General features: G+C 55.1%; 5 protein-coding genes across 5 annotated transcripts; 2 read left to right on the forward strand and 3 right to left on the reverse strand.

Moving 5' to 3' along the window:
• Positions 1 to 1882: 1882 nt before the first annotated feature.
• On the forward strand, positions 1883 to 3451 carry UCRPA7_6165 (putative high mobility group protein; the record flags this gene model as incomplete). The annotated part of the gene is made up of 3 exons (XM_007918705.1): positions 1883 to 1984; positions 2598 to 2972; positions 3026 to 3451. The coding sequence occupies 3 exons, from the start codon at positions 1883 to 1885 to the stop codon at positions 3449 to 3451; spliced, it is 903 nt and encodes a 300-aa protein (XP_007916896.1).
• Positions 3452 to 4738: 1287 nt separating this feature from the next.
• UCRPA7_6166 (putative urease protein) lies at positions 4739 to 7473 on the reverse strand (the record flags this gene model as incomplete). The annotated part of the gene is made up of 3 exons (XM_007918706.1): positions 4739 to 5059; positions 5119 to 7197; positions 7453 to 7473. 3 exons carry the CDS (start codon positions 7471 to 7473, stop codon positions 4739 to 4741), a joined length of 2421 nt encoding a protein of 806 aa, XP_007916897.1.
• Positions 7474 to 8433: 960 nt separating this feature from the next.
• On the reverse strand, positions 8434 to 10158 carry UCRPA7_6167 (hypothetical protein; the record flags this gene model as incomplete). The annotated part of the gene is made up of 1 exon (XM_007918707.1): positions 8434 to 10158. The coding sequence occupies one exon, from the start codon at positions 10156 to 10158 to the stop codon at positions 8434 to 8436; it is 1725 nt and encodes a 574-aa protein (XP_007916898.1).
• Positions 10159 to 10873: 715 nt separating this feature from the next.
• UCRPA7_6168 (putative threonyl-trna synthetase protein) lies at positions 10874 to 12382 on the forward strand (the record flags this gene model as incomplete). The annotated part of the gene is made up of 1 exon (XM_007918708.1): positions 10874 to 12382. One exon carries the CDS (start codon positions 10874 to 10876, stop codon positions 12380 to 12382), a length of 1509 nt encoding a protein of 502 aa, XP_007916899.1.
• Positions 12383 to 12708: 326 nt separating this feature from the next.
• Positions 12709 to 13085, reverse strand: UCRPA7_6169 (putative helix-loop-helix dna-binding domain-containing protein; the record flags this gene model as incomplete). The annotated part of the gene is made up of 2 exons (XM_007918709.1): positions 12709 to 12911; positions 12968 to 13085. 2 exons carry the CDS (start codon positions 13083 to 13085, stop codon positions 12709 to 12711), a joined length of 321 nt encoding a protein of 106 aa, XP_007916900.1.
• Between the last annotated feature and the right edge of the window lie 353 nt (positions 13086 to 13438).

Below are 13438 nucleotides of genomic sequence, written 5' to 3' on the forward strand. Positions count from 1 at the left end.
CTGGGGTTGGAGGTTAAATCATGGCCTAACCACTGCGAGAGAAAATCAATCAGTAAACCTTCGTCGGGGGGTGCTTGGGGTCTCGGACGAGCAGAAGCTGAGGGGGGGGGGCTCTCTCTCTCTCTCTCTGAACTCGCCGCTTTTAGCGAGACTGGCTGGCTGTGTGGGCGATTTGATGACCCCCTGTAATTTAGGATGTGGTGCAAAAGCGTTTGCAGCCCCTAGAGCGCCTGTGATTGGCAGTGGGCAGTTGGCGCCAGCAGGACACAACGTTAGCGCAGATTGCGGATGAGCAAAGTGTTACATACTCGCCGCCCCGGGGATCACTGGCCCAGCCTGGAGCCTGCACAGCTTGTGTGTCAGCGACCGACCCGATGTCCCGAGGTCGCCAAAAAAAAAAAGCCTCAATTGGGCTGTTGGAGCGGTATGGTTCTAGCGGACGACTTACACGAGCCGTCGCTACACGGCCGTCAACTCGGCATATGGACGCGTTTTGAGGCCGCATTCGAAAGAAAATGAGTCTTCAGTAAGAGAAATGATATACTTGCAGCCAGGAGGAGAGCAACTTTGGTCGAGAAGAAGGAAACAAAAAATCGGTCTATTAGGAAGGTACGACTGGACGACAGAGTGCAGGGCGAGGAGTTACGGGCAAGAGCAGACTGCTGTTGCTGCTCCTTCCTCGAGCTGCTCAGAGCGGGCGGTAATCTGGGTGGCTGGGACCACCAAACAGTGATAAGGTGCCTACCTACCTGGGCAGACTGAGGGCCTACTTCCACTGGGAGAGGGAGAGAGAGAGAGAGGTAGGAGCGATGGGTGGCAGCTGGGAATGATTGTGGTGCTGCCTCAGCTAAGAAGCCGAAGCCGGAAAGAACCTACCTATACCTTACCGAGTGACCTACCTACCATATCTAGGTACGCACTGAAGGTTGATGGGTGCCCTGGGCGGCCACGGACTGGGAGGACAGGCAATTGAGGGCACCTCACAGGCTCAGCCTACCATGAGTCGGCAGTGCGTCGCAGCGACCGATGGCGGATGTAGTAGAAGAGAGAGAAGAGGGGAGAGGGGAGGCTGGGGGGTGGCCAGGACCTTCCAGCAGCAGGCGGGCGGACCAAAATGTGTAGGGCGCACGTCGCTGTTTTAGTGTTACTGATTTAATTGCTGCTCTTGCTCTTGCTGCTGCTGCTGCTCATCGTTAGGTGGAGCCCCAGTCTGCTTTACGGGTACAGCGCAGTTACTTACATGCCCCTCTGCACCAGCAGATACGGCGCGTCGAGTGCTCATATTATTCTCCGGCCTAAATCTGCTTTCAATTGCTGTTGAGGTGCCAAATAAGTATGTTGGTGGTTTAGGGAGGAGGGATTAGTAGATAGAGTGGTAAATGGTCTTCAATACCTGAGTTGGAGAGCGTTGCCGACAGCGTTGGCAGCTGATGAGCGAGTCGTGGTCTGGGCCGTGAATAGCAGCCTGGTGAGGTACCCAGGTGCGTACCTACCTAATTTTGTGGTGGTGGTGGTGGTGGTGGTTGTGCGCTGGTCTGATCGGTGCTTGGTGCTTGGTGCTTGGTGCGCGCCCAGCATTTTGGGGGAGCAGAAAAAAAAGAGAGCAGCAGGGCGGGTGCAGTCACAGTCACTGTCGGCGGTAGGAGGGGAGGGGGGCCACCTGGGCAGAGAGAAGGGTGCCGCAAATCAGTCGCCCCAAGTGCCCCCAACACAAATACTGGCCACCCCCCGCTCGCCCGCGTTCCCTTCCCTCTTCTCTTTCTACTCTCCACCATCTTTCAGGCCAAATCCCTCCATTTCCTGCCCATCGCGCACTCACATCAAGTGCCCTAAACCGCCTGAACCAGATCGCCAACTTCCAGCTCCCGCACTCACCATCACAATGGCACGACCTCCCAAGGCAAAGGCTGCTGAGTCTTCCAAGGCCGCCATCGCACCCCCCAAGGTCATCGACGTCGAGAATTTTGTGAGAGTCCGCGATAGCGTGAGTATTCTTTCATGTCCTGCTTTTCTTTCTCTGCCTCAGATGATTTGATCGCGTCTTGTGCCTGAATCACACTGCACATCCCCCTCACTGCCTATCCTTATCCTTATCCCCTCATCCACCATCCATCTCTCCATCGCCTTTCACCTAGGCGCCTGCGACCAGCACGGGCGCGACCCAACAACACAGACCACAACCACCACCTTTGGGCATCGCGACATGGTTGCAATCGCAATAGCAAAGCAGCAGCAGCAGCAGCAGCAGCACAACTGCGCACCACGCAGCTGCAAATGCAAAGCTACTCCCAGCCAGCCAGGCAGTAGTAGACCTTAGAGCAGATGTGCTTTGGGAGCGCCCTCTCAATTGCATCTTTTCCCCACGTGATCTCTCTGCTTGCCTGCAGCTTGGGCGCGAACTCTGCCAGAGCCTTTTCCATTGTTTACATGGGCTTATCCTTATCGGGCCCCGCGTCTGCGACGAGCTGCAAGGGAGCTATGACCTCGCGCCGCGCCACGACTAGAGCTACCCCAAGCTCCATCTCCAATTCGCGACTTTGCTATTTCCAATTACCAGAGGACGTTGAAATGACGCATTGGCTAACTGTGCAAAAAAGGTCTACGCTCGTCTCTCCACCATCCAGGATCTGATCAAGTCGTTCTCTATCGACTATCTCCGTCAGACCAACCTGCTGCTTGGCGAGGGTACTAACCTGGAAGATGGCGCTGACCTCCCTAACTTGGAGGCCGCGCTCAACATCCAGCCCTTCCCCGTCGCTGCTCCGGCCCCTGCGCCCGTTGAGGAGAAGAAGGAGCGCAAGAAGCGCGTCCACGATCCCAATGCGCCCAAGCGTCCCCTGACCCCGTACTTCTTGTACATGCAGACTGCCCGCCCCATCATTGCCGCGGACCTCGGCGACACTGCTCCTAAGGGCGCTGTCCAGGAGGAGGGCCAGCGACGATGGGGTACCATGACCGCTCACGAGAAGCAGGTAAGTTTCTGCACGTCTATCTCTGCTCCTCACGGATGCTGACAGATCGCCAGGGCTGGAACCAAGCATACCAGTACAACCTCCGCCTGTACAATGCTCGTGTTCACTCCTACAAGGCCGGCAACGCCAGCGCCAAGGACATGTCCGACACGGACGCCATGAAGTACGCCGATGACTTCCAGATCCCCATGCCCGCCGTCTCCGGCCTTGAGGACCCTGCCGGCAACGACTCGGCCGCCATTGCCGAGCAGCTCCAGGCTAGCGCCCCTGAGCCAGAGGACACCGCCGCCAAGACCCCCAAGGCGAAGGCTTCCCGCAAGCGCAAGACTGCCACTCCCGGCGGAGAGGCCGAGGTCGCTAAGAGCACCCCGGCTGCCGCCAGCCCTGACAAGAAGCGCAAGAGAACTTCCACTAAGCCGGTAGAGCCCGAGAAAGAAGAGCCCAAGAAGTCGGGACGCAAGAAGGCTAAGAGCGGTTAGGCGTCCTCGGATGGTCTTGATCCTAACATCGATCCTGCTCTTTTCTCCATATGACCATGATACCTCTCTCGCGCGTTGTGTCTCCCGACATAAGCTCTCTCTATCTCTGTCTCTCTGGCCGTACTTCACACAACGGAGACGTCTCATCTTGACGTCAAGTGTGTAACATTGGGATTCATTCTCTGGTCGAGAATGTTCCTGGGCCTTGTTTGCTCCTGGTTACGAGTTCTCTCACCTTGTTTGGGTTTGGGTTGCTGGTTCTGTATGATTTTTCACGATGGCTGGATGGTTCAAGGGAGAGCCGGATCTCAAAATAACTTGGCTCGAGGGGGATCTGGAAGGGAGTGACGGCATAGGTTTACGGCTTGCGGGTTTAGAAGGCCGGCTTGCTTCGTGTACTTATTTCAGTTTTCCCTCGTAGAAGGATAATGAACATGACAACTTTGCAAACATCTTATAAAATCAGACGTTCCATCTGGCATTCGTGATGAATAGTTCTTTGTCCATTTGTGCTTGTCATACGGTTGTGACAAGCAGCAACCATCTCAGACTTTACGCTTGTCGATAGTTTAGGTCTATCTAATTGCCTTTCTTATAAATCTATAGCAGCTTGCAGCAGAGCTCAAAGGTGCGTTGCAATTAGTCTCGCATAGAAGCAATGAGACATGTTTGTGAGGTACCACACACGGCCTACTGAGGAAGCTGTAACATCTTGGTTGATGTGCTGTCTCTGACTAGACCGGCTGCCTATCAATGTCACTGAGAGCATTGGTGCGGAGAAGAGCAGCTCCTCCCTGTAGTGGTCTTGGGGGTGTCTTTTGCAATACCTATTGGGGCATCCGGATCCCTAATCCAAAGGCACCTCCTCCCGGGGTGTTTATTAAAGTACCTAGCCAGGTAGGTTGGACTTAACCTGGAAGGCGCTTGACTCCAGCATACCTAGATACGCAGGTATCAAAGAGATACCCTGCCTACCTAGGTATATAACGCGCAGGGAAGGTGCCCTGCAGCCCCTCTCCTGCCCATTTCACTACGCAGAGGCTTTCTGATCACCTAGGCAGGCACCTCAAGGCTAAGGATGTCAGACACAATCGTAGCTTCCTTCAAGTCATACTCTGATCTCAGAACAGCTGTAAATTACATACATCGATACTTCGTCCACCTTTTGACAGCCTACCTTACCGTGCTTACTTAGCCTGCTACTATTGCTCAACGAAGATGTATTTTTCTTTGCGGGCCTATTTCCGTCAATTTCTTTTCTCAACATCCACCTGTGGCTATCTTACTTCAGTACACGAAATAAGTCTGCGTCAGGGGTAACTCGGAGCTCGGCTCCGCGGTGCACACTTGGCCATCTGCCTCAACCGTATATCTCTCCGGGTCGACCTTCATCTTTGGCATCACATCGTTGTAGCGCATGTCCTTCTTGCCAATGTTTCGGCATCCCTTGACCGGCTCGACGCGCTTGCGGAGCCCGTAGGCCTGCACAACGCCATGCTCAATAGAAGCCTGTGATACAAACAACACTGACGTCTGCGGCACCAGAGGTGCGAACATTGGTCTCGCAATCACGGGCTGTACAGTCGGAATAGACGCGTTCGGGTCGCCCTTCATGAGATTTGTTAGTTATCGATTCGCATAACAGTTGAATGAGATGAGTGGCTTACCATCTGGCTCCAGGCGATCAGGCCGCTCTTGATGACATGGCTGGGCTTCGTACCAAACCATGCTGGATCCCATACCAACAGATCGGCCAACTTGCCAATCTCAATGCTACCAACAAGATGGCCCATACCCTGAGCCACTGCAGGGTTGATTGTGAATTTGCTGACATATCTCTTAACTCTGAAATTGTCCGCTCCAGACCCTTCGTCTTCCGGCAAAGTGCCTCTTTGGACTTTGTTCTTGTGGGCGGTATTCCATGTCCGGAGAATGACCTCACCACATCGACCCATGGCTTGGGAATCACTGCTCATCATACTGATCGCGCCAAGATCGTGTAGCACGTCTTCAGCGGCGATTGTCTCGGCACGGATACGGCTCTCCGCAAAGGCAACATCCTCAGGAATGTTCTTTGACAAATGATGGCACACCATGAGCATGTCGAGATGTTCATCTAGAGTGTTGCGAGTGTACGGACGAGTCGGATTCGTACTACTGGGGAGCACATTGGGATGCTCCACCACACTGATGATATCAGGTGCATGGCCACCACCAGCGCCTTCAGTATGGTAAGTATGAATAGTGCGGTTCTTGAAAGCGGCTATGGTGCTCTCGACGAATCCAGACTCGTTTAGAGTGTCAGTGTGGATTAGGCACTGCACATCAAGTTCATCGCAAACGGTCAAGCACGAGTCGATAGCGGCGGGTGTGGTGCCCCAATCCTCGTGTAATTTGAGACCACACGCTCCGGCAATAACCTGCTCGCGGAGAGCACTCGGCGAGCTGTCATTGCCCTTGCCGGTGATACCAAGGTTCAGAGGCAGCTCATCGCAAGCCTGCAGCATCTGTCGCATATAATTGGCGCCTGGTGTACAGGTGGTGGCGCTTGTACCAGCGCTGGGGCCAGTACCACCGCCCAGCATTGTCGTGATGCCAGAAGCAATAGCTTCATACGCCTGCTGTGGGCAGATGAAGTGGATGTGCGTGTCGATACCACCAGCAGTTATGATCTTTCCTTCGCCGGCCACAACATCGGTGCAGCTGCCGACTATCATCCCGGGAGTAACGCCGTCCATAACGTCGGGGTTACCAGCCTTGCCGATACCCACGATCATACCATTCTTGACTCCGATATCTGCCTTGTAGATACCAGTCCAGTCCACAATCAGCGCGTTGGTGACAACCATGTCCAGCGAATCGGCATCGGAGCAACCGCTCATCTGTCCCATGCCCTCTCGAAGAGTCTTTCCACCGCCGAACTTGCACTCATCTCCAAAGGTAGTGAAGTCTTTCTCAACCTTGATCCAAAGATCTGTCTTACCCAGTCTCACAAGGTCACCGGTCGTTGGGCCAAACATGGTCTTGTAAGCAGCCCGGTCCATGGAGAACGCATCGATATGGCCTAAATCACCAGCTGGCTCAGGGGCATGTGCGAACCCAGCCTGCTGCAGCCGAGCCACAATGTCATTTGCACGGCTTAGATCAACAACGCCCGATGCGATGTTATTCCCGCCCCGAATGACCTTGTTGCCTCCGATCTCGACGAGCGTCACAGTCTTCGTGTCGCCAGGCTCGAAACGCACAGACGTGCCGGCAGCAATATCAAGCCGATAGCCATATGCCTTTATACGATCGAACTCTAGCTGCGGGTTTGTCTCAATGAAGTGATAGTGACTACCGACTTGGATAGGTCGATCACCCTTGCTGGTAACCTTGAGCTTGACACGTTTACGGCCTTCGTTGAGCACCACGGTACCCTTGACCACAACTACCGCACCTGGCTGCGCTGTGGCCTCGTAGGCCTCAGCGGCCGGCAGAGGAAAAGCGTCCTTGTCTGGAATTGGCAGGAAGCTGCCGTAAAGGGCGCGTGCTAGGTCACCATCGTCTGAACTGATAGGGTTGTGTACAGTGACGAGATAGGTTCCAGAGGGGAAAGTGCCTTCTACCTGGATTTCATGCAACGTGCTGAGAACAGATGGCAGAACATGGCGTCTCCCAAGCATGGTGGCGCCAATGCTCATCAAGTCAGCCACGGTGTGGTTGCCATCCCGGATGAGCTCTTGAAGATTGCTAGCTATCAGAGCCTGTGGGAAGTCATGTTAGTTACATACTGTGCTTTGCCACCCGGACTCCCTGATGTAGGGTAGTCGTAATGGTGTTATTCGAGATTGAAGCTTACAGTCGCCTCTGAATGGTTCAGCTTCACGCCGCGGGCTAGACGGCGTTGGGCAATGAAACCCAGCTGGGAGATGACGAGCTTATCAAGCTGTAGGTGTCGTGTACCGCGTTAGCTTATCAGGTCCAGGTAAAACGGAAGTCAATGCGGCCAATTGACGAACCTCTTTGGGTACGAGATGCATGTTGAGGGCCTACTGCTTTCCCTCGGGAGTAGACTCTCTTCCACAGGCCCTTGTAAGCAAGAGTGTAAGCAGAAGCCAGGGAACGAGGCTTGCGGCAGGAGAAGGGAGGCGGCGTGTATTATCTTGAGCTTCAAAAAGCTCTCTCTCGCTCGGCGGCTCTTTAGTCTGCCGCTTCCAGAGTACTCGGAGCTGTGCGCGCTGCAGCTGGTGGACCACTCGGTGGGTGGCATGAGGAGCCAGACCATTGCGGGGTAACGGAAGCATGATAAGGTCCACGGGTGGGCTCGACCAATTCTTCCAGCGGTGTCCTGCCCAATGAGACTGGCTGGCGGCACCGGCCGCAGCGATCATGTTGGACGGCGGCGAAAGACGGTGCTAAACGATTTGACAAACAGTACCCTGGGATCTGAGATGGAGAACCCTATCGACATCTTCTTACTGGGCAGCTCGGACTGCATGTCAGTCTTCATATTGAACCACCTGACAGAGCCGCCGGTGGCTCACTTGCTTCTCGTCTACAGTTATTTCATGGAGAGATGGATAGCTCTATGTAGCACCAGGTTGTTGTCTCGGCGACACAGAGCTCTTCACCATGGCGAGGGACACAGTATATGTGGAACGGGTGATGTCTTCAGTCAACCTATACGCGTCAAGTCAGGTTAATTTGTTGAAGTCTCAGGATGTTTGGCTCTTGATTTCATGTTAGGGCTACCATCTCGGTCGATCATGCATCATACGTTGGTGTTCAAAATCATTAGTCTCTCATTAAACCCCGGGTATCATATTCATTATACTGCCATGATCAAGAACGTGAAGATAATTCATCAGTGTTTCTCCTGTGATCCACCCATCATGAGACTCCCAACGCCAATGTGTGCTGAGCCATATTCATATCCTCGTTAACCCGAAACATCGAAATCTAATGTTCACCGTGATTTCTCATCCAACGTCGTGATACCATCAAGTTGAGTCAATCAATCTCTCTTCATCCTTGCCTCTCGATAAAACTTGGCGAATGCGATCATTCTCAACTGCCCGGATGCGACTGCGCGCTTCCTCGAGTCTTTCCACGCCGCGGTCGATTGTCTCAATGTGCACGCTCAGCGGCATGTCCGCCTTGCCGCGGGCCAGTTCTGGTTCCGCGACCCTGTCACGGAGGTCGTCGAGCCCGGCCTGGATCTTCTCCAGCTCCACGATCAGCTCCGAGACCTGCTTGACGGCATCGGTGCGCTGCGAGTCCACCCGTCGCAGGAGGCTGAGCTGGCTGTTGAGGTTGTGCAGGTGGCGGTTGTTGGCGCCGACGAGCGTCCAGATGGTCCACAGGATCTCGTCCTTGCGCGACTGGACGCTCTTCTGCGTGCGCGTGACAAAGTCGTAGATGATGCCGAGGTGGTCCTCCGCCTTGGACAGCTCGCGCAGCACCGCCTGCGCCTCGATGATCAGGTCGGCGATCTTGTCGGACACGAGCGCCGTGTGCTCGACGTACTTGTCCAGCAGGTTGCGCTCCGAGAACACGGCGGGCTGGAAGGGCGCGAACGCCCACGACGTGAAGTCTGTCAACCAGCCGTGGGACTGCTTCTCCGCGGCGACGAGCCCGTCGAGGTACCGCGAGGTCCAGCGGTTGATGCTGATGACCGAGTCGACGGCGGACCCGACGTGCGTGTTGAACTTCTGTAGATTGTTCGACGCAGTCCTGGCCGTATCAATGAAGCCGTCAAACTCGAGCACTAGCTCCTCTTTGCCTTGTAGATTGCTGTATCGCACCATCGTGCGCACGTCTCGGATCGCGGCCTCGGAGCGCTTCATCTCCATCGGGAGAGACACTCCCTGTGCGCTTTTCTCCAGTACTTCTTCAAAGCGCTCCTGCACGTCCATCAGGCCGTCAAACTCGACGGGCTTCTTGCCGCTTTCTGATGTGGATCCGCCGGGCATCTGTGAACAGAACGGCAGGTCAAGATACGACGCCCCGGGAATACGGCAGAGCGGCGACAGCGATGCGTAGATCGACTTGGTCGCCATGTTCTGCGCGATGATGAGTCCGCCAAAGCAGAAGTAGATGGCCAGCGCGATAGCCAAGGGCTTCTGCGCATATCGGAAGGCCAGGCCGACAACGCCAAAGAACCAGGCCAGAACCTCAAAGAGCGCATTAGGCAGCGACTGCGATAGGCGCTCACCGATCCCTGGTGGCTCGTCGACCTCGTGGCGCCAGCCCTTCTGCCCTCGCTTGGTCGGGTTGCCATTGCTGGCAATCTGGCGCTGCCGCAGCACAGCTCCATCACCGGGGCGAATTGTCCGCGAGGAGCGCGCGCTCGCGCGCCTGGGACTCTCTACCGCGACGGTGGGCATGTAGAACTCCGGGTCGGGCGAGCGGTGCCTGTTGATGTCGCGGGGGCTATGGCGGGTCGCCGCGACGGGCACGGAGGGGCGGAACGGCGAGCGCAGGATGACCTGCTCGTCCTCGGCCTTGCTGATGAAGTCCTGGATGGTGCTGTCGTCCTGCGAGCCGCCGATGCTCCAGTTGGCGCCCTGCGAGCCGGACGACAGCTGCGAGGGCCCGCTGGACAGGACTATGTCGTCGTGGTCGTCGTCCTCGGGCACGATGGACGTGTCGAAGCTGTCGTGCTCGCCTTCCACCATGCGCCAGGAGCTCTCCACGGGCAGCTCTTGCTTCCGTGGCCGAGCCATGGCTTCGGCGCCGAGGTTGTTATGGTATGGTATTGTAGTGTGTTGATGACGATCAGACCAGAAGCGTGGATGAGCGATGTATTATTGCGGTGCGCGGAACTTCGCGAGACTCGAAGTTGGCGACTTGACGTCGGCGGGGTGGCGAAGTCGCGGGGAGGCTGGGGTGACTGATATATCCTTCGCGTGGGTGTGGATGTGTTCAAAGGTTGAGATCGAGAATGCGCACTAAGATTCGTTGATGTGAGTCATCCGAAGGTGTAGCCTAAGACGTTCGAGAAGAAGCTTAAACTCGACGGCTGCCTCGTTCGATCTCGGTCGTTGCTAAGGTGAAAGATGCAAGATGCAAGATGCAAGAAGGCGAGCTTTTTGGAGGCTCCCGCACTGCGTGGCTGGTCAACATAGCTGGCTGGCTGGCTGGCTGCCTTTTCACTCTGGATGACGTCTGGGAAGAGTAGCAGCTTACTACGTAGTAGTGTAGGTACCTAGGTAGGTAGGCAGGCGGGTGATGCTACAAGTGCGGCACACATCCCTGTCACATGCGCTGGCCTGTCTGACACCCCTTGCAGAGCCAGGATCCAGGACCCGGCCTAGGCCTTTTTGGGGAACGAGCTCTGATGGGTCGCCAATGGCCTTGCGCGACACTTTGAATCTCTGTGATTTTAGGAGAAACAGCCATGCGCTGCTTTCTGTCGCTCATTACGCAGGCACCAGCGTGATGCTCCACATAAGAGTCGCGAGAAGCTCCTCGCGGACTCTGAGGATAGCATTGTCACATACATCTTCGAGATTGACTCCCCGATGCGCGTTTCGGCAGTGTTCCTCGACAACCGCTCCCCTGCCCAAGCCGCCGGCTGATCACCGAGACCTTGGTGTCAAGCAAGAGCTCTTCACGACCTCCATATACAGCCCCGGTTCTCCCATCTTCCTACCGAATGGCGCACGAATCTTCAATCGACTCGTCGAATTCCTGCGCAAGCAATACGTCCACTATGGCTTCCAGGAGGTCATCACGCCCACAATCTACAAGAAGTCGCTGTGGGCCAAGTCAGGCCACCTGGAGAACTATGCCGAGGACATGTTCACCGTGACGAGCCTTTCGCCGTCGCGCAGCGAAGGTACAGAGAACGCCGAAGAAGACGAATACGGACTCAAGCCTATGAATTGTCCGGGTCACTGCCTAATCTTCGGCTCCCAGCGGCACAGCTATCGCGACCTCCCGATCCGGTACGCCGACTTTAGCCCGCTACATCGGAACGAGATCTCAGGTGCGCTGAGTGGCTTGACGAGAGTCCGTCGCTTTCATCAAGATGACGGTCATATCTTCTGCCGGCCGTCACAAATCGAGGAAGAGATTCGTAGGACACTGGACTTCGTCAAGCGGACGTACGAAGTGTTCCGCCTCGGGCCATACAGGCTTGTGCTGTCTACGCGGCCGCTGGAACATTACATTGGCTCACTAGAGGAATGGCAGCAGGCAGAGGATGCTTTGAAGCGAGCACTGGACCATGGTGGTCAGACGTGGACCTTGAATGAGGGGGATGGCGCCTTCTACGGGCCCAAAATCGATATCATCTTAAAGGATTCAGATGGCAGAGAGCATCAGACAGCGACCATTCAACTGGATTTTCAGTTACCAAAACGATTCGAGCTGGAATACGAGGCGCCGGCTCCAGAGCTGGAAGTCAAGGGTCAAACCACCACAAACCCGGAACTTCTGGCTGATTATGGCCGGGTGCGGCCAGTGCTAATTCACAGAGCGGTGCTTGGATCAGTGGAGAGGCTGATGGCCTTATTAATAGAGCATTACGATGGGAAGTGGCCATTCTGGTTGAACCCTCGACAGGTCATCATCCTGACCGTCAACGATAGCGAGCCAGTCGTGAACATGGCTCGTCACACTAGAAATACCCTGCTTGGTACGGCGCCGATGAGCGAGCCGTCTGCAGAAGCCTTCGCGGCTCCAGGCGATATCAGCCACCCGTCACAATTAGCAGTAGATCTGGATGACAGTGCCCGATCAGTATCTCTCAAGGTACGCGAGGCGAAGTCAAAAGGCTATGGAGTGATCGTGGTGGTAGGTCCCAAGAACGTGACTAACGGCACTGTCACTGTTGATACCAATGGTATACCCGAAGGGAAGGATGCTCCTTCGGAGAAGCCAGTAGAAATGAAGCCTGACGGGCTTCTTCAATTGCTCAAGAGCAAGGTAGATGCATACCAATAAATACTCTCGACTCTGCAATCCTGAACCTTAACAGCATATGCCTCTTCCATCCATGCAGCTCGCCTACAGGCGCAAATTCTTGGTGCCGTGTCATTCGGATGCTGTCAAATGTAGATATTCCGCAACAAGACCCACAACACACTCTCGGCGCAGGGTTGTTTGCACCTCTTCAGACCTTCCTGGGCTTTGCGCGATGCTGTGATAGGTACTCATACAAAGTATATACACGGGATGTTTATTCTCAGCCTCTTGTCCGATTGCCGCCGGTGGTCAGGAGTGGCCTGTTCTTGTTAGCGATAAGGATCAACTCAACTTATCTTCGAGTCTCACCTCTTCATGGCCTCGTCCACCTGTCCGCCATTCTGCTCAATTTTCTGAACGATCTTGCGCCTCTCCTCGATCTGCTCATGCATGAACTCGACCGTCCGCTTGAGAACGATACCCTCTGATCGACCTTGACCCTCCAGGCCTGGTACTAACTCGGTGAGCCTATCAAAGCCCTCCCTGATGGCCTGGCGGCGCTTCTGCTCTGAAAATGTCACAGATTAGTAGAGTAGGGAACATCTCATTCAAAGGCGGAATTACCGGAGGCAATGTGGTTCTGCTTCTTCTCTTCCTCGGTTAAGCGCGGCTTCTCATCTTGATTTGCAGATCCGTTGGCGCCGTCTCTTGAAGGTGATTCGGACTTGGACGGGGATGACATTTTCGATCAGAATAGCAGATTGAAGGAATGATCTAAAGACTTGTAAAGGTGTAAGATTGAGGCGTGTAAGACATGGACAACCTTTTATGATCGCAAGCTTGTGATCAGGCTTTCACAAGAGCAGGCTAGAGTCACGCGCTAGGATCTTACAGCGCTGCCGCCCCGCAGCAGCACATGGGAAGAAGCCTCGGCGATGGGCGATGGGGGGTGGTGGCGATCAGGGGCATGCTGGCTGGCGCTGGAGAACCTTAATAAGTGCCGTTTGGTGTCCTGCACTGCACTGTACTTTACGATAACGATAAGGGAAGCATGTGGGGTTTAGGTTGTAACGGTGCTCAACTGTGACGACACTC

Source organism: Phaeoacremonium minimum (assembly GCF_000392275.1).
Source record: "Phaeoacremonium minimum UCRPA7 unplaced genomic scaffold PA7_03_scaffold_454, whole genome shotgun sequence".
In the NCBI taxonomy this organism is placed as follows: Eukaryota; Fungi; Ascomycota; class Sordariomycetes; order Togniniales; family Togniniaceae; genus Phaeoacremonium; species Phaeoacremonium minimum.